At 49.9% G+C, this 24587-nt stretch overlaps 1 protein-coding gene across 2 annotated transcripts in view; it reads right to left on the reverse strand.

Annotated features, from left to right (window-relative positions):
• Positions 1-1663, reverse strand: part of MAPKAPK2 (MAPK activated protein kinase 2) — a 44365-nt gene extending 42702 nt beyond the window's left edge. The window contains exon 1 of one of the 2 annotated variants that reach the window (XM_054563126.1): positions 1198-1663. In XM_054563126.1, the coding sequence (XP_054419101.1) occupies positions 1198-1464 (267 nt within the window). In that variant the 5' untranslated portion in view covers positions 1465-1663. The remainder of the gene's footprint in view (positions 1-1197) is intronic. The other variant, XM_054563128.1, reaches the window with a different exon arrangement.
• Between the last annotated feature and the right edge of the window lie 22924 nt (positions 1664-24587).

The following is a 24587-nucleotide window of genomic DNA, read 5'->3' on the forward strand; positions in this document are numbered from 1 at the left end:
CAGGAAATAATATTACTCTCCAATCATTAAGACACCCCAGGAGAAACAGGGGTGATGTGTCACCTTTAGAGATATGGTTAGATCTGAAAACCCTCTAAGGGGAAAACCTTTTTGTGACTCCGCACACTGGCTCCCACCGCACTGGGGACCCATCCGTCTCTCAGACCTCCAAGACCACTCTGTTTAACTTCTAAAGTACGTATTCTCACTGAAATCCCCGTTCCCCGCCCCCCACAACACCTCCTCAAAAAAAAGGGAAGGGGGGTTTCCTCACTTCAAGGATAACTCTCCCTCCCACTGTCCACCAGTGGCCCGTATCCAAGACTCCAGTGACCACCTCCGATCTGCGGAATCAGCACCGGGCCAAGCGTGGTTTCCAAACCCAGTTTACAAAGATCAATGACGCTATGGAAACAGCAGACGCCGCGCCGGAGCCTGCAACCCTCCCATCTGGAGCCTCACAGGCAGGGAAGGTAGGAGTGCGCCTGCTCTCAGATCAAAACAATCCCTCCTTCACCCGAAGGGGGCGGTGGCCCCGCGGAATCCCCAGGCTTGCACCTACCTCCGGCGCCGGCGCGCGCCCCGGCCCGGCCGCACTCGCGAGGCCCAGGGAAGTGAAATCACACATTCCGGCTCCCAAATAAGGAGCGAGGCTAAATAAACCTCTGAGATCCGACTTCTCCAAACCAACCGACCAACCAGCTCAATGAGTAATGGGCCTTTTGTGCCCACAGAAAGAAAGGAAGGAGGGAGGAGAGGATGGGGAACCACAGCCCCGGAAAATCACTTCCTCGAGACTCGGTGAAATTAGCAGAAGTGGTCCCGGAGCCAACCGTTCAGACTCGGCTGGATCCCGCTTAAACCCCAAAATGGCAGAGTCCCCAAGAGTCCCCTCGGGTCCCCGCCACTCACACCTGAGGTGACCGGAAACGCGGTCTCGGCGGCGTGGTCGGCTCTGCCCTGACCTTCCCGCTGCCCCCGCCTCCGCCCCCGCCTCCGCCCCCGCCGCGCACTTGGCACCCGCCAGGCTCAGACCCACCGCCCGGGCGCCCGGCCCCAGCACAGGGTCGGTGCGGTCACGCGGAGCGGTCGTGCGCCCCGGCCGCCCCAGGGCGCCGGCGCGGGCCCGGGGGGGGGGGGGGGGGGCGGCGTCCCCGGGAGCTCCCCTCTGCCGTGCTCCCCCGCCCCCAAACCTACTTTTAGGGCGAATTTTTCCTGGGTCCTCTTGTTGAAGATCTGCAAAACTTTCCCGTTGATGCCCAGCCCCAGGACCTGGGTGGTGACCTTGTAGTCGTCGATGATGGCGTTCTTCTTGATCTGCAGGCTCGACTTGACATGGAACTGGGGGAACTGCTGCGGGGGCTGCGGCGGCGCCTGGGACGGGGCGGGGGGCTGCGGCGGCGGCGGCGGCGGCGGCGTGGGGAATAGCACCGGCGGGGTCTGGCCCTGGGAGTTGGACAGCATGGTGCCCGGAGACGCGGGAGCAGAGGCGGGAGGGCCCCCGGCCGCCCCCTCCTCCGGCTCCGGACAGGGTCCCCGCCACCCCCCGCCCGGCGACGAAGTTTGCTCCGGGCTGGAGCCGGCTTCCCCGGCCGGGCCCGGCTCCAGGCTCGGCGGGTCGCGGGGCTCCGTGGGTCCCGCCGTGAGCCGCTCGCGCCCACCGGCCCTACTCTCTCCCTCCCACCCTCCCCCCGGGGGCCTGGCGCTCGGAGGAACGCTGGATGGCGGGGGCCCAACCGGGGGGAAGCGGCCGCGCGACAAACTACCCAGCCCCTGGGCCGGCGGCCGCGTCACAGCCTTGTCTGCGTCCGGGGCCGGTCCTTAAAGGGGAGGGTCGGATGGGCAGGGCCTGGGGAGGAGGGGCGGGGCCGGCGGGAGGCGTGGGCGTGGGGGAGGGGTTGGCCTTAAAGGGAAGGACGCGAGGCCCCGGGAGCGTGGAGGGCGGGGCGGGGGGCAGGGGCCAGGGATAGGGGCCAGGGGGCAGGGCGGGAGGGAGGGAGGGCCGAGAAATCCTGGCTCTTTATTAGTCAGACCCACGCAAAGGGAAGGGGGAGGTGTATGAAAGTAGCTGCATAGTTCAGATAGAAAATCCACTTTTCTCCAATAGTCTGGCTCTTAGCAGCGACCAGTTGGAAGATGAGGGGTGTATTTTGCAGGAGGATGACCAGTAAACAGGCGCTGAATGAGACCTCGGGGTGGGCTGGAGCTATAGGCCGTGCACCGCAGGAATAGGTGTGAAGCAAATGTCAACTCTGACTTTTGCATTTCTTTTTCATATATGTATTGTCTTTCAGCAAAGACTTACATAACTTTGAACAATTGAGTAATTGTACCTTTGAACATTTTTTTCACGTGAATTAGCTTTCAAAGAGGATACGAGGTGGTAAGAGGGCGGGTTGACGCTCAGCTTGCCTGGACCCGGGAGCCCTGGCCACCGAGGCCCTGCGGGCCCGAGCCAGCCGCTGCTCCTCTCTCTCGGCGGAAGGACAGTGATACCTGGTCACAGGCATGCTGAGATAATCAGGTAAGACAATGTAACGCACAGGAAGGTCTGGTGAATAGTTTCTGATTTCCAACGTGGGAAAGTTAGACCCTGAACCTGCACCCACGAGAAGTGGGTATTTTTGAAGAAACGGCGTTCCAGTGCAGGTTAGCGCCGCGTCTCTGCAGAAGATACTAAGAATCTAGCTAGACCTACAGCAGTAGCCTACGCCAGAGGACAGGACTAGAAAGGCCACGAATAGAAGCGGCCGGGAGTCCTCTATACACGTTTCTGATGGGTTTGGGGATGATCATGAAATACACCCTTGATGACCTGCCCCCCTCTCTGACTAGTAGACCAGTTGAGACATAAGACAAAGGAATCAGACAGGTGAAGACAAACACTCATCTTAATTACTGATAAGGCCAAATGATAGAATGGGGCATGACCTATGGCCACACATGGCCCCTAATTTATCCCCCCAGCATTGCAGAGCCCCCTTGTCCAGGGAGACCCAGCTTAGGAAGGAGAGAAGGGGACGTCTGGGGGATGGGGCCCTTCGGGACTGAGGCAAGGCAGGTAAGGCGTGAGCGGTAGAATGAAAGGCAGAAGTTCCCCTCCCAGTACAACCCTTCCCCAGATGGGCAGGGCTTACTCCATGGGCCAAAGAGAGAGAGAGTTCCCCAGCCACAAATATTTGTTTTTTTCAAGCAGAGTTCATTTAGCGCACACATTGACTGAGTACAAGGCACCGTGCTCAGCCTTGTGGTGGTGGATGGCATCACTCTGTGGCAAAGAAGACAGACAGGTAGATGGGGACAGCATTGGGAGAGAGGCAGAGACACAGGTCTGGGAGACAGGGCAGAGGGATCTACCACTGGCAACAGGAACTGGAGCTTCCTCCTGCGCTAGAGGGTAAATGCAGTAGGTTCCCCAAAACCTGACCTTCAAAGACAAAGAGACTGCCAGAGGCCACAGAGATCAGGAGGCCTTCACCCCACCAGTAGTACAGTATTGCTGTCACCTCCTTGGGCACACAAGTGAGATACCCATGGAGTGAGATAAGGGCACGAGGATAGGGTGGGGGAGGAAGCCCCAACTGCTCAGTGTCTTCCTCAGCTGATAGGAGGTTCAGGGTCTGGGGCTGCTCAGGCCTCTGAGTTGGTCTTTTGTTCTCAGCAGAGTGTCACTAGGGGCTTCCTGCTGCTTGACACTGAGCTGTCACCTGCTTCTACCCACAAGGCTAGAAAGACAGTAAGCTCTTTTTGTACTTTCGGAGGTGGCCAGGCACCATGGAAAAAGAACAGAATTTAGAGACAAATGACCTGAATTCAAGTCTGTCCTCAAATTGAGTTATCTTGAGCAAGCCATTTATCCTCTCTGCACCTGGAAAAAAAAATGAGAAAAATAATAAAATCTGCTTTCAGGGCTGAGTGAGAATGAGATGGTGTTTATAAGAACTCCTCAGCCCTGGCTGGTGTGGCTCAGTGGACTGACTGCCGGCCTGCAAATCAAAGTGTTGCTGGTTCAATTCCCAGTCAGGGCACATGCCTAATTGGGGGTGTGTGAGAGGCAACCGATCAATGTATCTCTCACACATCGATGTTTCTCTCCTTCTCTTTCTCCTTCCCTTCCCCTCTCTCTACAAATAAATAAATAAAATGTTTTTAAAAACTCTTCATAAAGTATAAAGTATCAGGAAGCCATCAATATTATCATTACTGAGGCATCGCTGGCTTGCTCCTCTGCTTTGTGCCCACTGCCTGGGGATCTGTCCCTGACACCAAATCGGCCTGCCTACCAAGCTGGGGCCCTGGGAAAGCGCTGAGGCTCAGTGATTTTGGAACAACAAGACAGCTGAAACCCCCAGCTGGGGATTCTTCCTGGAGTCACATGGTCCATTAGGCCTGGGGACACACAAGGACCCTAAGGGCTTGTACACAGTGTACAGAATTTACATAAGCTGCACATAATACCCAGAAAACACGCGCATATATAAACACAAACACATAAGCACCATGTTACTGACATGCAACAGACACGGAATAAATGCCTAATGGAGGAATAACTGGGGAGTGAGATGGGCTAAAGAAAGGAGCGCTAGGCGAGAGACAGTCTTAAAGTTCCGTCCCACTGCTAGCTAGCTAGATAACCTCTCCAAAGGCCCTTGCCCTCTCAGCTCCCTCTTTCCCACCTGTAAAAAATTAAATAAGGATACATTAAGAAGGATTAAATAGAATGTTTTGCCTTGGGACACAGAAGTCCAAGGTCCCATAATATCAAACTCAATCATCTATAATGAATTACTTAAACAGTTTTTCTGAATGCACAGAAGGCCTTTAAAAGTCTGTAAAAATAGAAAATACTATTTTTGTCTATGATTTACATGCAGACACATATGTCATGCAAAATTGTACACACGAAGGCAACTTAAAGACCTCAAGTGCATAGTATTGGATTAATTATAATCCTTGATTCGTGACACACCCTTATCATTGGGTCACTGGCCCCTGTATCTCTACTTTTATTTAATTATTAGTTGTTTATAATAATGCAGGAAGCATCTAAAAATCCACTACCCAAAATTAAAACTAGACTTTGACAATAACATACATCTAACTAGGTGGTTCCTCCATCCCCCTCCAACCCACCTGTTTCCCCAAAGATAACAATTATCTTGACACCAATGGTAATCATTCCCTTACTTTCCTTTTATATGCTCTTATTTTAAAAGAACACATTGGAGGCATAGGCATCTGACCTTCATAAGAGATGACTCTGAGAGCGTCTTAAAAGGGAGATGGATAAGGGTGACTTGATCAACAAAATGAGGTTCAAATAAGGAAATACCTTGTCATTGTTTCAAAGTATCTCCCATTTCCTCACGGTGGTGGTGATGATGATGATGCCAATGGTCGCTGAGTGCTACTCTGGCCGGCACTGTGCTCAGCCCTCCACCTGCCTCATCTCATTTAAATCTCAAAAGATCTGTGGCAGATTGCTAGCTGCTTGGGCCCATACCCATTTCCCCCTCTTTGATAGTAAAGAACCTCCAATATTTAGCTAAGCATGTGACTAGCAGAATAAAAATTATGTTTCCCAGCCTCCATTACAGCTGGCTGTGTTCATGAGATTGAGCTTGAGCTAATAACTTGTAAATGAAAGTGGCTGAAGGGAAGAATTAGTTCCTTCTTCACCTCCTCTTTTCTTTTTCCTGATGGCTGGAATGAAAATGTAAGGGCTGGAGCTTGAGCAGCTATCTTGGTTTATGAAGTAGAGGCCACAAGTTGAGGATGACAGAGCAAAATGAGAGAAAGGGCCTATTCCTAAAGGGCAAAAATTCATCTTACCAGCCCTAAACCACTTACCCAGGCTTTAAGAAAGAGAAATAAAAGTCCTTCCTTTTACAGTAACTGATGTACTGTTTTCTATCATTCACAGCCAAACCTTATCCTATTACACAACCATATGAAGTATGTACTACTATCCTCATTTGTTTCATAAATGAGAAAACTGAGTCCTAGAAAAATTTAATAATTTTCCTAGGTTCACACAGCTAGCAGAAGATCAAACTCAGGTCTTTCTGACCCAAAGTCCTTTCATGCCTCCGACTCTGAATCCTGAGCAGACATACGCCCACATATTCTTCTTGATGTCAGGAATATAGTATGTGCCAATTCTGGGCAGGAATGGCCTAAAGAGCTATGAGGTATACTTACATTTTAGATGAACTTTAGATCTCTCACATCCCAATTTCCTTTAATCTTCCAGTATAAGCCTGTGTTAATTTTCATGTCTGGGTTATATTGCAGGACAAATCATGAATCCATGGCAATGTCTATTCGCTTCCCCTCCCCTGCCTTCACACCATCAGGAAGTGAACATTTTCTATTTAACTATGATGTGACATTATGAATAAACAACAGAGGGTGGAAATCTACTGAGGTGAACTCCTTGGAAGTTTTCAGGTGATGTGTCCTTGATAAGACAGGCTCATCCATAGGCTTCTGGATACACATATGCACACACTAAGTGGCTTTTGTATCTCTTGTCTGTTAGTACATCAAACAAAACAATGCAGAAAGGAACATGAGTCACAGGAAAATTCTATCCCCTAAAAACTCTCTCTTGGAAAGGGGTATGACTTTAGGTCAGGGAGAGAGAAGCAGTCTTCATGCCATAGGCTAGTAAGTCTTTCATAAAATAAAAAAATTCTCTAAAACAAGAATGACAGCTCTGTAAGAATCACCAGACACAAAAATTTCTGAAATCTCTGAAAGTGCTAATCCATAGGAAGAAATTCTACCCAACTCAGGTGCTGGCAGCAATGCACTACCCAGAGAAGTGCTCTGCTCCCCAGCCCTCAGTGCCAGCCCTGCAGCCCATGGTTTGACAGTTCAATGCCACAGCAGGGAGCAGCTGGAGCAGTGGGGAAGACTGGGAATGGAAACAGAAAGAGGGAAGTACCCAAAGGGGAAGAGAAACTTAGCCTCAGCACATCAACACAGAGAACATCGTCCAAAGGCACTACAGATGGAACTAATTGAGACTATAGCATGCATAGTTATCAATTCTACATCTTAATATGCAAAGTAGAGGCACAAAGGTAAGTACTCCACCATATTCAAGCTGGACCAAGACTGCTGACCCTGTTTAAAAGCTTTGCCCCTCCAGTCTTACCTACATGTACCATGTCAATTGCAATTCAAATGAGTACTTCGCCTGGAGAGTGAAGTGGGAAAGAGAGAAAGCAAAAGGGGATTTGCTTCTAGGGACACAACCGGAAGAGTCACTGGGTCTTTGCTTGGTGACCTGGTGACCCCTGGATTTTCTTTTCCTCCATCACTTAAGTAAATGGAAGTGGGAGGATAGGAAAGATAAAGAGAACGTGCGCGCGTGTGTGTGTGTGTGTGTGTGTGTGTGTGTGTGTGTGTGTGTGTGTGTGTGTGTGTGTTGAATGGGTAGTGATTCCCTAAGGTTGTAATGATAAATAGCTTCACAGGAGAATAAAATTTTGAGGCAGCAGCGCACGTTGAAATCAAATCCTGAGTTCAAATTCCACTTCCACCACTTACTACTATGTTAACTGCACCTCCACATTCTCTTTCTACAATGATATTCTCTAGATTAAATGCACATGCAACAGTTTGAACTGTTAATGATACATAGTACTTGACCTCTATAACTGTGAGCTGTTATTATACTGTAGGTACTTTCATACCAATCATTTCCTTCAATCTTCTCAACAAGACTATAAGTAGCATTATGATCACTGCTATTTTGATCATTGAAAACACTCTGGCTCAGAAAGGTTACATGACTGGCCGAAGTCATCACATTAGAGTGGGAAGAGCCAGAATCCAGACTCTGGCTTTTCCCACAGACGTCAGAGTCCATGTTTCTAAATGCTCATGTACAAAGCCATCCCGACCTGTGTGCATGGCTCACAGGAAGGAAACACAGTCTGTGACCTGCAAATTAGATTCCAAAGGCTCTCCCTCTAAGAGAGTTACAGGCAATGATTGAAGTTATTTTAGCATGAATAAGTTTGGGATCCTAGCATGCATAAGCTTTTGAGGAACAGACCTAAATATAGAAGATATATGTGGTATATGCTGCATTTTTTGTTTTTTGCCCATTCCATGACAGAGATAGGAGCTAATTTCTCCCTTACGTTTCTCATTAGGTTACGAAAACAGTGATGTTGCAAATCACCCAACCTTTCCCTTTCCTCCAAAGATCACACCTACATCATAATATAGGTGTGTGACCTTAAAAACTTCAGACTCTCAGAACTGCCAATGCCTCAACCACAAGAGGAAGCTCTTCTTTTTGTGTGACCCATATAGCTCATGTTGCAGGCAAGTCCCGGTCATTCTGGAAGCTCACTCAGTGAGCCCGGCGAGGGGTCAGCCCACAGGGCTGGACAAACATTTGAGCCCCCTCCGGTGAAGCAGTGGGTACAGGGGAAAATCGGATGTGTTGGAAGAGAGAAGTTGACTATGGGCCAGCCTGAGGTGTGCACATGCCCCCCTCCGCCATCAACTCTGTGCCCCCTTTCATAGCAACAAACACAGACTGAGTACCAATTAGTGCCAAGTATTGTGCCGGCTGTGGGAACACCCAAGGGCCCCTGGGCTTGAGCACCTTGAAAAGTTATATGTATAAATGGTGATAGTCATGTATCTACATAACATAAAATTTGTCTTTTTAACCATTTTTTAAATGTACAGTTTAGTGGCACTAAGCACATCAGCACCATCCATCTCAAAACCTCTCATCTTCCCAAACTGATAGTCTGTACCCATTCAACAATAACTCCCCACTCCCACCCTCCACCCCCACCTCCACCCCTTGGCAACCACCATTCTACTTTCTGTCTTTACAAATTTGTCTCCTCTAAAAAGCTCACATAAGTGGAGTCATACAGTAGTGGCTCTTTTGTGACCAGCTTATTGCACTTAGCATAATGTCTTCAGGGTTCGTCCATGGTATAGCATGTATCAGAATTTCCTTCTTTGTTGAAGGCTGCAGTGTAGGTATATATCATTGTGTGTATATACCACCTTTTGTTTATCCATATCTCTCCATAGATACTTGGTTTACTTCCACTCTTTGGCAATTATGAATAATGCTACTATGAATACGGATGTACAAATATCAGTTGAGTCCCTACTTTCATTTCTCTTGTGTGTATACTCACAAGTGCGATTGCTGGACCATATGATAATTCTATGATTAACTTTTTCAAGAACTGCCATTCTGTTTTCCATAGCAGCTGCATCATACTACATTCTCACCAGCAATGCACAAGGGTTCCAATTCCTCCAAATTTTAGCTAACGCTTGTTATTTCCAGGTTTTTTTGGTTTATCTTGGTAATAGCTATCCTAACGGGTGCAGCCTTGAGAGGGTTTAAGCATGGTGCTCCAGGGCTCATGAACAGGAGGGGTTCATAGAGAAAGGCCAGTCCTCACTACAGAGGTGACATTCGACCTAGGCATCCAAAGATAACTCTCCAGACAGAGGAAGAAAACAACAGAGGAGAAAAAGTGAACACTGAACAACGGAATGGAGAGAGATGAGAAAATGCATGGCCTGTTTAGAAGCAGCAAGTAGGCAGCATGGGCAGGAATGTAGGGTGTGTGGGGAAAAGTGTCAAGATGTGAGGTAAGAGGCAGATTTAAGGACTAGAAATTCCACTAAGGCTTTGGGACTTTGGGCAATAGGGAGCCATTGGTCATGTACATGAAAGTGCCTGGCAAACATCAATGTAGTCTATAAATGTAAGAATTTAGAACAAAAAAGAGAGAAATGTTTTTAAAGAAACAAAGGTACTGAAGACTAATAAACAATGCCTGGAAGATGGAGCCAGCTTCTGGCATCTGTCTGGGAGGACCCTGGGTCCCCAGGGTATTGACCCTGGCTCCCTTCCTTCCTGTTGGCTCCCAAGTGCACAGGTAACCAAGCAGCACAAGTGGCTTGTCCCTGTTGACCTCTTCAGTGTGTGTGTCTAGGGCGGGGCAGGAGTGGGGGTGGTGGTCTTCCTGCTGGCCATTGCATGGGAGCGTCCTGGCCTCCAGGCCAGAGGGCCCTGTAGAGTAGCAGGTCCATCCTACTCCTCCTGGACCATTATGCTCACCAGTGTGTCCCCTTCTAATGCCACTCAGGGGAAATCACAACCCTGGGTGGCCGCCTGCCTCTGACAGCCTCTTCTGCGCCTGAAGTCAGGCGCAGATGAGGCCTCTCCAGTGCGGACGTCTCCCTGTCCCTTCTGCCACAAGAACAGGGGAAACGGACTCTACTCTGTATTTAACATAGAGGAGATTTACGAAGTCACATATTCTTTTTTTTTTTTTTTTTTTTTAACCTTTACTACATTCACACGGTACAAAATGCAAGAGCCCAGAAGGAGACACTGTGAGCGGCTCCTTTCCCCTAGCTTCTCACGTAGCCTTCTAGAGGTATCCCAGTCAGTCCGGCCTTTCACCTAGCAACGAGCAGGGACTGGGTTTGGCCTAAATCCCAGGCTATCAGATTCTAAACTGAGGAGACACGCTGTTAGGAGGAAAGCCCTGGACCAGCCATGCCACGGGAACTCAGACGCTGGGCAGCCTGTGGGCCAGCGCCAACCTCCAGTTCAGCCTTTGCTCTTGGGCGCCCGGGATCCAGGTGTTCTCCCAGGATTGTGACGCTTCCCATGGCGCTGGAAGAAGAAGTATACCATTCCTCCTGAAACGATGGAGACTGGGAGATGACAGCCAATGGTGGGAACTGGATCCATGAATACGGAAGATAGTGTGAGAAGTCCTAAAAAAAGGAGAGATGGGGGCAGATGATCCCTGGTTGTATGAACCAGGGGGCCGAATCTGGGGGGCTGACCAGCTGCTCACTTGGATCTGCAGAGCTGGTTGGTGCAAAGGCCCCTCTAGCTCAGGCTGAGAGTGCTGGAAAGGTAGCAAAGAGGGACGCGTGGGCAGCCCTCGCGGGGCCTTCCCTAGACAGGTCAGGGCTGAGCAAAGGTGTTTCTTCAAGTGCTGGTGTAATCACAGCCACCTCGGCCACGGAGCTCTCACCCAAGTCACTCCCCGCCCCGCCAACGTCACTCCCCAGGAATCTGGCTCTTGTTTACTACGAAGAAGTGTGGTTATTACAGCACCTAGTGGCCCTCCTCCAGCTTCCCCAGAGAGCCTGCGGAGGAGCCCAGGGCCTGGGGAGGGAGAGCTGCTGAGTGGGAAGACCAGCAGGCTTCCGGGACTCTGCCCCTCCCAGGCACCCTCGCCAGGACAAGTTGGAGAAGGACCTGGCAGGACTTGCCACAAACCTAGGACCTACCTTCCTGGAAGTTGGGAATAGAATGAACAGGGAAGCAGAAAAGCAAATGAAGGAGGGCAGGCCAGGAACCGCTCAAGGAACCAGGCTTTACGCTGTGTTAAGAAAAAAGGGAAACCAGGGCAGGCAGTGAAGCCTCCAAGGAGATTTATGTTCCGTAAACTTTGCACCCAGCCCAAGTGACTTGCCCAAAGTTTATCACAGCACAGGACACATAGTTTGCTGAACAGATGGAATGGAGGGTGGTGGGTGGCACACAGAGAAAGACAAATACAAGTCATGATAATAGCTCCCATTAACTGAGTGCCTATTATGTTCCTGACTTAGTTCAAAGTGCTTTCCATGTGTTAACTCAGTCAATCCCTGTGGCAACCCTACACGGTAGGTGTTAGTAATATCCTTCCAGTAGCCCAGATAATTAAACTGAGGCCCAGTGTGAATTTTTAAGTGTCTTAAAGTAAGGACAGGAGTGGGGACTTGAATGCAGGAAACTAGGACCCCACACTGTCTCCTTAGACACCATGCTCTCCTGAACAAGGATCCGGGCCACTGGAAAGGGACCAGCCAAAGGCAGACAGCTGCTGCCCCTTGGGATAAAGCTCTACCTGAGAATCACCCTGCTGTGGCCTCGTCCCCATTCCAACCCTGGGGTGGACTCCACTGGACCCCTATTTTAGGCTCATAAAAAAATCACAATGAGCCCTGGCTGGTGTGTCTCAGTGGATTGAGCACAGGCCTGTGAACCAAAGGGTCGTTGGTTCTATTCCCAGTCAGGGCACATGCCTGGGTTGCAGGCCAGGTCCCCAGTAGGGGGCGCATGAGAGGCAACCACACATTGATGTTTCTCTCCCTCTCCTCCCCTGCTTCCCCTCTCTCTAAAAGTAAATAAACAAAATCTTTTTTAAGAAAATCATGAGACTAAGATGGTTATACTTTTCCCAAACCAAAATTCCAATAATCTATTGATTTGGCTCAAGATCTTGGTATGAAAGCCATAAAAAGGCATGGGCCTGGGACCTGGAACAGGAGCCCGACCCCTGCTCCACATCTCTTTATTGTCTCTCCTTGATGCTTTTCTCCTTCTGTCCCTTTCGGGTTCCCATTGGCCAAATGAGAAGGTATTTCTGAAACACCAGCTTGGTGCATTCACTTGCCACACAGCTGCCTGCTATTTTCTCCCTGGGAAATTGAGCTAACAAGGTAGTATGAAAATTAGGTCATTGCACTGTTTTTCAGAGTTTCCAGAGGCGATGCAACTGCAAATGGAAATGTCAACGTGGGATCATTACATGACGCCCTGTTTTCTGACTACCACTTATCCATAATCGATTCCTGAAAAAGACAAAGGATCTGAATAATCGGCCAAGCAGATGGAGAGTCAGGTGGCCTGGCCAGAAAAGAAACACAGCTCCCCAGCAGGGAGGGAAGAAATGCCCCTGGCACAGGGGATGCCTCTCCTGTGGGGACAGAACAGGCTGCAGAGAAAGGCGTGGGGCTCGGCCCCGGCCTCAGCATGTAAGGTGTGTGGAGAGGAACCAGTTAATCACTGGAGTAGTCTTTTAACATCTCTGACAGCAGTGGGAAACTCTCTAGGAAATGGGGAAGGAAGTAGTTAGGAAGGACACTGAGGATATCACGTGAAGGAGGAAGCACGGCCTTAGAGTGAGGCTGAAAGACCTCAAGTCCTAGAAACTAGTTATTTAAAGACACTCCTTGTAAAACACACGTGCGGGCATATACACACAAGCACACACGTGGTTTTCTTTGGCTGGCTTCTTTGCCTTTAGGTCTGGCTGAGGAGTTGGGGCCAGGCATTTACCATGGTGCATTTTAGTCAGTTTCACTTCCTGTTTCTCATGCTGAAAGCAGAGTAATTATCATCATGATAATAATAATTCCACAGCTTTGCCTTCACCTCCTATTTATCTAGAGCCTCCCAGAGTGTGTGTTTAAGTGTGTAAGTGGGAGGGGGAGAGTATAGTTTATCTCTTCTATCAGTCAACAGGTGGGTGGAGACAGGCGTGAAGGTGATGGTGGGGGATAGGAATCAACAATGGAAATTATTAACCTCATGTTTTTTTCTAAGAAGAAGAATCTAAATGGGTTGGTAGCTTCCCTCAAATGACTATTCTCACCTTAGAGACGTTCGTATATTTCTTGCCCCAAGATCTCCCAAAACTAAATCCTCCCCGAGACCTTTCCCTCCTCCAATCCGCCCCAATCAAGGAAAGCCCAGACAGTTTAAGCTAATTTCCTGGAGTCACACAGCAGGTCAGCAGGAAAGATAGGAGAAGGTCAGGCTTCTTCTCCAACCTTTAACCATTATAACCAAGAAGGGAATTTCCAACTGTATGGGGAAATAGGAAAAACCACAACTATTTCTGCTAAGGAAAAAATATGCAGTCCCTGCGGACTTGAAACCCTAGGACAGTAAGAGAAACTTTGGTCTTACTAAGGACATGTTGGGAACATCTGAGATTAAGAAGGGGTAAGAGGAGCAGCCTCCAGACTTTGGTCGGAGCAAGGGTTCATGGAATGGAAGTGTCTAGCCAGCAATTTCTTTCTTTTAACTGCCAGTGATGTGCTGTACTCTAAGAACAAAGGTGAGCTCTTTCACAGGCCCTGCAGACTCTGGTGGGAGTGGAGGAAAGTGGGGGAGGGAGCCCTCTTCCTGATCGATCACAACAGGGACAGTCTTCCTTTAGGTCCTGCATGGCCCCGGGGGTCGAAGGGGAAGGAGGTCTATGCGAACAAAAAAGGCAGGTAAAGGGGAAAAAACATAACCTCCAGAGAGACCCTAATTAATTGAGTTAAAATTTAAAAAAAGAAAGGAAAACCGCCCCTCTCAGACACACACCCCCACGCCCACCCCCCACAGCCTCACCCTGAAGCGCTGTCTGGCTCCACCCTGGATGAGGGGATGTGATCTCACATATTTGTTTACTGTGATATTTATTTTTGTTGGGTTTTTCCCCCCTAAAGTATGTATAATCATAAGCCTGGGGCTGGATGGTGAGTGGCGGGTTAAAAATGTGAAAATGAAAAGCTAACTGGGATGCTATGAATAATCATCCTCAGGGTGTCAGGGGCTGAATCAACGCAGGGAGGGAATAAAAATCATATCAAATATCTCCATAGCAATCACTCTATGCCAAACACTGTTCTAAGCACTTTACATACATTTGCTCATTTAATACTCACAGCAACGCTATGAAATAGGCTGTTACTGTGATCACATCATCATTCATACTCATTTCGGGGCCTATAGAAGGACTGCGCTATTTAGCTGCTCGTCTCTGCCTCTCTTCCCAGCAGCCACCGCACCCAGGACCGGCTCCATAATTTGCGGGACCCAGGACAAAATGAAAATGCAGGGCTCCTTGTTCAGAAACTATTAAGGATTTCAAGAGAACAACGGCAGAGCATTAAACCAAGCATTGGGCCCTCTGAGTTCAAGTCCCCGTGTGACTCTCCAGTCACAAGCCCATGAGGCTGGCCCTGCATGGAACCTCCCCATGTCCTCGCACAGACATGTCCTCTCTTGGTTTACCCTGGTGTGTGCCCAGCTCCTTAACCAGGAAAGGGACACAGAGAAAAATGCATCCTACCCCAAATATATTGGGCATGTGTGTGGCTTTGTTGAAGAAGGTGCTCCAGAGCTAAACAAGGTTGCGTTTCAGAGTGAGCTAGATAATTTTTAAGATCTCTCCCAGTGCTGTATTAGGAGACCTGTCCTTTCATTCCTCCCTCCTCTCACACCCCACATCTAACCGGCTGACAGTTTGTGCTGATTCTATCTCAGCAAGGCATCCATCCCATATCCTGCCCTCTTTTCCATCTCCCCTGCTCCTGCCCTAGTTTTCTCTCACCTAGAATATTCCAGTAACTGGCTAACCAGATTCCTTGCTTTCAACTCACAGAGTTTCCAATGTGTCCTTCACACTGCTTGCCACACTTAAGCTTTTATTAGTTTGACTTTAGGACCTTCTTTCCCCTGGGTTATAAATTTCTCCAGGTGGGTTTTCAGTTCCCAGTCTCGCGTGCACCCCTCAGTAACACTGAGAAGAGACACTTGTGCCGCCTGCATAGTGCTGTAATGCCTCCTTCGCACATCTCTCCTTTTCCTCCAGGCCCAGCCTCTGGTAGTCCCTATTACAGCTCGGCCCTGGAAGCATCAATCAAGACAGCACTGCTCTTCTGTCAAAATTCCAGAGGAAAGCATGACATCTAAAGTCCCATCTCCAATTACAATGAAAATATGGCCAATTGGTAAGACAGAAAGAGCTGCCTGCCAATGGATCAATAAGGAGAGGTAACGGTGAGAAGCTGTAGAGAGGGCCGATTGACATTTCTTGCTTGGAAGTGTAGATGTGGGCTTATTTGGCCTGACTTCAGAAGGGCAGAGAGGTCTGACTTCCATGATTTTCGGTGCCCATCACAAAGTAACTGGCAGCTCAGGATTGTTTTAAAGAGGAGGAAGCCCCACCCTGGCTGGTGGGGCTCAATGGATTGAGTGTTGGCCTGTGAACAAAAGGGACGCAGGTTCAATTCCCAGTGAGGGTATATGCCTGGGTTGCAGGCCAGGTTCCCAGTAGGGAATGTGTGAGAGGCAACCACACACTGATGTTTCTCTCCCTCTCTTTCTCCCTCCCTTCCCCCCTCTAAAAAATAAATTTTAAATATTTAAAACAAATAAATAAATAAAGAGTGAGGAAGCCCCAATCAAAGATGCTTGACCTCGACATTTTTAAAGGTCTTTCTGGTACCCTGGTCTCATTTTGATATGACAACCACCCATATCAGCGAGGATGCATTCAGCTGGGGACTAGCAGTGACTTAAACCATACAGACGCTAGTGGTTTCATAATAAGAGGGAAGGCAGATGATCTCAGGCTTTCTGGCAGCTCAACGAAGTCATCGGGTACCATCAAGGAGCCTGGTCTTACCATCCTCATGCTCTGCCTCCTTAGCAGGCTGGACCTCACCCTGCAGCTCAGCTCTTCCCTTCACTGTTGCAGACAGGCGGCCGGAACAGCTCTAAGCTTCACATCCCCAGACAACACAGTTCAACAGAGAAAATAAAAAAGACAAGAGTAAAACAAGGAATACGAATAAATTTTGAAATTCTAAGGGCTTGTTTCCTCCTGTGACTATCTTACTTATCAAGGGAAAACATATTTGCGAAAGAACCTCAGCAGATTTCCCCTCGCATCTCATTGGCCATAAGCAGATCAGCGGCCCATCCGAAACCAATCACAGGGCAAAGGAAGTGGAATTCCCAGGACTTATCCCCTGGGGTGGGGAGGAACCTAACCCACAGGAAAAAACCAGTGGTTTTTGAGTAGGTAATTGACAACATGTCCCACTTGCACTCAGCTGACTTCTTCCATCGATCTTGTAACATGTTGAAGTATCCCTGGCCCTTGAGCCTGCCTCTCCCTACGCTTGCCAGGCTCTCCTCCTCCCTTCCCCGCACACTCACTACAGAAGCCATCTGACTGCATTGTCTGCCCCCTCGTCTTCACCAGCCCTTCCTCCTATACTCTCCTAAAGTCAGGCTTTTGTCTCCCCCACTCCTCCACCTCCTTCTCTTCTTAGCTCACTCCCTCAGTGAGATCTCTCTGCTGGCTTGCACATTTTGCACCATCTTTTTTTCCTCAAAACTCCGTCCCACCTTGGTCTCAGGACAGCATACCCTGGATTTTACTTCTATATCCCTGCCTACTTCTCAGTTTTCCTCACTGGCTCTTTTCCTCTGCCTGTCCTGAAAATATTAGAGCTTTCTGGGGCCCTTTCCTTGACTGCCTTTTTAAAACATTCTCTACTACTTCCCAGGTTTCACCTACCAGCTAACTCTATACCTATGACCCCCTAAATCTACAAATCCAGCCCAAATAATTCTCTTGAATCCATATACGTAGTGGATTTCCATTACGAGGTATACTTAGACATCTTAAGTTCAACATCTACAAAACCGATTTCATTACACACACACGCACACGTCTTCATTCTGCTGCTCAGAGAAGGTACCACTATCTGTCTGGTTGCCAAAGACTGATGCTGGTAGTTGCCCTTGACCTCACTGTCTCTCATGCCCAGTACTCGATCAATGACCAATACCTGCTAATCCCACCTCCCCACTATTTGTTTCCTTTAATTCCCTTGCCATTTATACAACTCAGTTAATTTTAGTTTTATGCTACCAGTACCAAAAAGAAAAAGGAAGGAAGAAGAAAAGGAAGTAACAAAGGGCTCCATTAATTTGCATGTGGAAAGACTCACAACCATTTTGAACTGTTTCCCTAAGGAAGAACAAGAATTTGTTCTTGTGACATCCAGGGTCTGATAGAGTCACAGTGCGCATAGAAGGAATTTACAGTAAGGTGTTGAAAAATAAATGTAAATCAAAAAGACTGTTAATTGATAACGACAAGAAAATAGGCCCAGGACTATGTCTTTGCAGCCAGAGCCCCACAGTCCCCAGGTCACTCTGATCTTCCCTGGCAGGCAGCCTGGGCTGCCAGGAAAGGTGACTTCTCTTCCTGACCAAGAGGGCAGGAGCCTGGCAGCCACGAGGGGCTGAGCCATGGGTGCCTCAGGTCCAGGCACAAGTGACAGCGATGCCAGCTTCCCACAGGGGAGACACCCCAGCAATGAAACTAACTGGGTCCCAGGACCTGGAAGCGCCCCTGCTTCCCCATACGTAGATACTCCCCATTCTAAGTCGGGGACTGCTCACCCACAGCACCGAGGCAGGGAGCGGACTCACTGGGAGGCAGGCAGTGACGCTATCCCCTCCACGATGCAGGTATGGAAACAGCTAGGCTTGAATAGAGATACTCACACAGGTAGGTTTTTTATCGCCATGGAGCAAAGAGGAGAACGGACTCACTCAATGTTCTCATTGGAACCAGGCTCTTGTTCACGGCATAGGTCCAGTGCTTCTTCCATTGTAACGTAGCAATCCATACCTTGAAAGACGCTCCTGGCTAAGGACCATAGCTGCAATCAGGAGAAAAAGAATGAAGCGAGAAGCCTGGACTAACAGCCATCTCTCTTTTGATGCTTTCGGGGAGAAATTACCACAGACTAAGTAAGTATGGTAGAGAGCGAAGAAGCCGCCCCTGGGTAACTCTATCCCGATATTCACCACCAGAGGGGGCAGTTGCTCCACATCGGTGGTCTTTCTGCAGGCTGAGAAGGTACTTGGTAAGGGTGAAAGACCCTACCTAAGGCCGAAAGGGTCATTTTAGCTCTCGCCTGACCATGTGCTGCCTGCATTTACTTAGCAAATGTGACTCTGTTGTAGATAAGGAAGGCACTGCAGGGATCATATGGTCCCAGGCAGCTGGCTGTTTTCCCCACTCTTAAAGTGCTCCAGAAATAGACTCCAGCAACCACTTGGCTGCTGCCACAAGGCTGTCCGTGTGGGCTGCTGGCAGCCCACAGCCCCAGAGACAGGAGCCAGGTGAGGGCAGCTGCCCCACCCCCGCCCCACCCTGGGGACTGTGCATCATCAGTCCCTGCAGAGGAAGCAGGGGCTCCTCCTCCTGTCCAGGAGCCCCCGGTACCTGCTTCCACCTTTCTGGCCACCGCACAGACCATGCCTCAGAGCAACGGTTAGCGCCTTGGCCTGGGATCCCAAAGCCTGGAGTCCCTTTGCCTGCCTCTTGAGCTCCTTGCTTTAAGGAGCACCCTTTGTGGAGATGAGCTTGGGCTCCTGCGACAACCCCATTTAGAATCTACTCCCACCCCTCCTTGCCCCCAATGCATCTGTCTTTGCTTCATTCCATCTGGTGTCCTCAGAGGGATGGCTAATTAAGTTGAAAAGAGTTGGCCTATTTTTGGTGTTTTGCAGTGAAGATTTGGAGGAATAGCCACAAAGTTTGGGAAGAACCCCGGGGAGACTGAGAAGCCCTGGGTTGGTTGGTTATTCTAGGATTGGCAGGTCCTAAATCCCATAGGCTGGCTGGTCCACTTAAGTTTCCATCCCATTCTCTGGGTTCTCACATCTGGGAATGGGGTACAAGCCAACAGGGAAATATCTTCCTGGGTGGTCTCAGTCCACGTGGTCCTAGAAGAAGCAATAAACTCATTTCTTTCTCCTTGTCATTTGTGACAATGGCAGAGCAGCCACAGTTTGGAAATAAAAAATTGGGCCAATTCTCCCTCCCAGGAGATGCCCATGCCTTTCCCTTCCCCCCTTTCTTCCCCCACAGGCAAGAATCTCCTAAACTCTAAGGGTCCCCCCAAGACTTACAACCAGAGGAGCAATGGGTGGCAGCAGCTTATCCTGGGTTAAGCCCCTGATCCTGTCTCCAAGGCCCCTTTCTCTGACTCTCCAGTGAGCTGACCGCAGCTCCACCGTGGCTCACTCCCTTCCTGTAACATTTCTAGGGAGCCAAAGCAGAGCACCACCTAGGCTCTGCTGTTGCTTCTTTCCATCCTAAGCCCTTCCTTGTTTCCCTGTCCCCAGCCTTAATAAACAGACTCTCAACATCACCTGGACTCATGCTGTGAAACCCCTGTGCAAAATCGAGAACCCACACACGACCGGCCAGCCTGAGGCAGACCCACTCCAGGCCGGTCCCTTTTCCAGTAACATCACCACCAACCAAGAGCAGCCCTTACCAATATCGTTATTTCCAATGTGTGCCCCCTCCCCATGAAAAAGGTTAGGGAGCTCTGCTTGTCTCAAGTGCAGAGGTAAATGTTCAGCAGAAAAATCGTTTGATACAAGTATCACTTGAAACACACCAAAGAAGACCCAAGGTGTTAAAAAAAAAAAAAAAAAAAAAGTTGTTCTCTGGAGAAAGATGGCAGGAGCAGGGATGGGTAGGAGGGTATTGTGGCCGGGCGGGGGGCGGGGGGGCGAGGCGGGGAATGGGAGCAGAGGGACAGATCTCAATCTCGGATTCCACTACTTGCATTTGAATAAATGTTTTTTCTCCCAGAAAATTATCGAATACTTTTTCTTGGAAAAGAAAATTCACATTAGTGCCTTGCGTTAAAACATCCTTTGGTTTCTTATTTCTCTGCTCAACTGATCAACTCCTTGAACAGACTGTTAGTTAGTGTCCCTTCACAGTGGCCCAAACCCTTCTCACCAGGCTCAGCCCTGCACACTGTGCTCTTGCCACCTGGAGTTGCTCGCTACCCGCTCACCTCTGGCCGCTTCCACACTTTCACGGGCTCCTCCAGGAAGAATTCCCTTCTCAGCCTGGCAGATGCTGCTTGTGCACGGACTGACACTGCAAACGTTACCTCCCTGAAGCCTTTTTCTTTTCTTTTTAACACCTCCAGGAATTAGCCCCTCTCCACTGTGCTTCCCTAGAACTTTGGTCATACCTCCAGCACACCTCCTAGCAAACACATTTTCATCATCTTTTGCATGCCTGTCCTATGTAAAAACATGAGCTCCTCAAGAGCAAGGATCATGTTTAATCATTTGTATGTCCCAAATTCCCAGCATGAAGTCCTGTGGATTTTTATTGATGACTTGCTTGTAGAAGCCTGAACTCCAGAGAGGATGCAGGCAGTTTGGCAAGTTGATCCTCCCAGCTGAGGTGAGAAGCAACGTGTGGAGTCCCACGGCTACAGTCAGATGGGAGTTTTTGGCCATGGCTGTTACGTAAAAGCATGCCCTTGTGGTCGGTCCAGTTGCTAAGTGGCACTTGTTCCAGCGAAGGACTGGACGACGGCGCTCCCAACCCTTTTCCCGCCCCTCCCGCGGGCCCCATCTCACATGCCCACTCCCTCCAAGAAACGGCCCTGAACGATCCTGCTCCGGCCTCCCCGGCTGGAGGACCAGAGTCTTGAGGTTTTATCCTCATGGACAACACAGTTGTGGTGCGTGTTCTGTGTTTAAAAAAAAAAAAGTTTATTGATGCTGATAACATTGCCTGCTTAGGATCACAGAGACTGTGCTGTGCATACTCTGCCCCGCTGGATCCACTCCCTGCCCTGTTCCCCAGGGCTCTGTGCCCCAGGAGCCTGGCCTTTTGGGACTGCACCAGCCAGACTCTCTTGTCTTCCAGCTTTTGGCCAGGTATGGCCCATGGGAGGCATGAGGGTAAGAGGAGAAGGCAGCATGTTTATCCCCTTGGATTCTCCCATTGGCCAGAGGCTGACAGTGCCTGCCTTCCTCTACTGAAGACCACAGCTTTTGAAGGGCAGCCCTCTTCTCCAGCCTCACCCACAGCCACGCGCTCTATGGTTGCAGCAACCACTCCCTTCCCTTGCCCCCTGTGGCTGTCCCTGCGGACCTCATTGTCCCTTATTGGTTTCCTGTAACTCTGCCCCTGTTTCATAAATGACTCCTCCTCAGATCCACCCCACGTCCCCATTACTCCATTCTGAGTGAGGATTAGCCACAGTATCCATAGGAAATTTCCGGCCCCCACATCCAGCACTGTGCCCGCCAGGGTTCTCAGATGCCTGCTCAACATTTGATGATTACATTTCAGGAACTCAGGTGCTCTGCACGTATCCCAGTCCTCTTTGATTTCTTAAATCTTCTGACCAGAGAAAATGGGCATTTGTTGTCAACCTTAGGAGTCATTTCCATGGAGTCCAGAGTTCCACAATAGCTCTTGGAATCTCAAATACTCCTGTTACCTCCCTATATATTCAGCATGTTTCTGATCCACTTAGATATGCAAATGTGCAGTGTTTTGGTTTTTCGGGGGGTTCTTTTTGGTGCGGGGGCGGGGAGCAATCTCTCCCTTAAACCATCAACCACCTAGTCAATAATCTCCAGAGCTGTTGCATGCGCCCTGCCTTCCTAGCCCACAGCTATCTCCCCAGTTCAGGTTCCTTGAGTTCAGGCTTCTTGGGGCCTGCAACAGCACCTGTTCTCTTGGCACGACCCCCCGCCCCCCTACTCCCGCCATAGCACCGCGTCATTCTGCAGAGAGCAAGTTTTCTGATTGCTCATGATCCCAAGAACTGCTCCAAGCTGCCCCACTGCAGTGAACAGGTGCTCTTGGCATTGCACGCTTCCAGCCCTAATACACGTGATATCCTCTCAGGAGGATCTGAGCATATGACCCTCGTGGCCCAAGGTTCCCCAACATCTCAGGGAACTCAGATCTGAACAGGATCTCCAGCTTGCTAAATCATTGCATCTAGTTCTGGAACTTCAGGAGAAAGATTAGTTCCAGAATAAAAACTCTCTTCCCAGGAGCCTCTCTCTGTCAGATCTGGCCCTCAGGGCCCGAACAAGCTTCCTGAAGGGAAACTGAGGCTCGGAGAGGAGCAGCAGCCGCTGCCCTGAGTCACAGAAGAGGTCGGGCGCGAGAAGGGAGAGGGGTCAGGGGGGCTGTAGAGGTAGACAGACACTGCGGTTCTCTGCTGGGAGGATTAGAATAAAGCTGAGACAGAAAAGACACGCAGTGGGGTGTGCGTTTGTGTGCTTGTGCGCTTGTGTGTGCACATGCAGGGGCAGCGGGTGTGCTGGAACAACAGCTCGGGCCAAATTAAGACTTGGTCATGCCCTGACCGGTGCAGCTCAGTTGGCTGAGCGTTGCCCCACAAAGTGAGATGTCGCCAGTTCAACTCCAGGTCAGGGCATATGCCTGGGTTGCAGATTTGGTCCCCAGTTGGGGCACTTTGGAGTGGAAGACAATTGAACATTTCTCCCTGCCCCCCTTCCCCTCCCTCGACGAATAAATTCTTAAAATCTTAAAAAAAAAAAAAAAAAAAGAAAAGAAAAGAAAGAAAGAAAGAAAAAAGAAAAAGAAAAAGACGTGGTCATGGAACATTTGCCAAGCTTTTTCTCCCTTCGACTCCTTCGCCCACACTGCCCTCATCAGAGTTACCACCCTTCCCCAATGCCAGGGCCTGGGGACCGACAGTTTTGCCCACTGCCTGGCTCCCTCCCTGGCCCAAATTGCCCCTTCCCACTGCTCTTGCCTATCCATCCAGGGCCCACAGAGAAGAGCTGGCACCTCGCCCACGGAGCTCCTCGAGCCAGATAAGACACTTGAGCTGGGAGATTACCGGAGTGCTCTTTTTAACCAGCCTGGGCTCATGTGACTGGCTTCTGTCCAGGCAGACATATGCAGGCCAGCCCTCCACGCAGGGCGCTCTGCGCTATTTATTTCCTACTGGGTCCCCGCAGGCAGAGCTAGCTGGCAGGGTGGGGCTTTCTCATTGTATTTAAGCCTCAGCTGGCGCCACTGAATTGCCCCAGCCTCAGCCTTTGCCCCTTTCCCAACCCCGCAGGTAAAAATAACTCCCCCCCTTGTATCAGGTGGGGGGGGTTGAATGGGGCACTCTTTTTTTTTTTTTGGTACAGCAGAGGATAGTCTGGCTGCAAGCCTTGGCTCTGCCACTAAATGAAGGGACAAGTGTGCTTGTTGTCTCCAGTTTGGGCCTCAGTTTCCTGCTTTTCCAGTTGGGAAGAGCCTGGCACATTCTTTCATGATGGCATTGAACGTAATCGGTGGTCGGGGGAATGGTCGTGGCTAGTGAAGGAGAGGAGCAGTCGTCGCTGTGTCCTTGGCTGCCCCTCATCCTCTCCCTCCATCTTGGTGGTTTTGGACTCCCAGAGCATGCCGTCCCTGTCTACCATCTTAGGCATCCCATTGCATTTCCATTCTTTGTCCACTAAATGCTGGAGCAAGGACGTGTCTCCCTCATATTTGGATTGGCTGGCCCCGCACCCGATGCACAGGAGGTGCTGAGGAGAAGGCCGGCAGAGGACGGTAGGCGCGGGGCCTGCCGCCCCCTAGGGGCGCCCCTGCAGAACGTGCCGCTGGGAGGCTCAGCCGTTGCACACCCTGAGACTCTGGTCTGAGAAATCTCAGTCTGGCCCCCTCCTCCAGCCCCGCCCACCCAGGCTTTCCAAGCTCAAGCTGCACCTTTCTCCTCTGGGAACAAATGAACTGAGGGATTACTCTCTTTTTGAACTGCAGCTGCCTGGGGCCAGATCCGGCTTGGAAGGGGTGCAAGGGGTGGGGTGTGTGGCACAGCAGTTAGGAAACAGTTGTCCCTGCAGGAAGACCGACCACGACCACGGAAGCGGAAGCACTTGGCCGCGCCAGTTCTTTCTGCAGGATTGCGGGAAGCACCTGTGTGGTCACCAGCCACCCACCCTTCCCCACAGCTTTGCCTGAATATCTCTCTGGCATTTTGAAGTAGACAGTGATTTTGGGTTCCATGTTGGGGAAGGGGCTCTTCAATGGAGGGAACTGGAACCAGGACAACATGGGGAAGCTGCTCAAAACCTGTAGGTAAAGATCTCAGGGATGAATTTCCTGAATGCACCCCAT

This window comes from Pteronotus mesoamericanus, unplaced genomic scaffold (genome assembly GCF_021234165.1).
Source record: "Pteronotus mesoamericanus isolate MK-2021 breed Mesoamerican mustached bat unplaced genomic scaffold, CSHL_Meso_final scaffold_705, whole genome shotgun sequence".
Classification (NCBI taxonomy): Eukaryota; Metazoa; Chordata; class Mammalia; order Chiroptera; family Mormoopidae; genus Pteronotus; species Pteronotus mesoamericanus.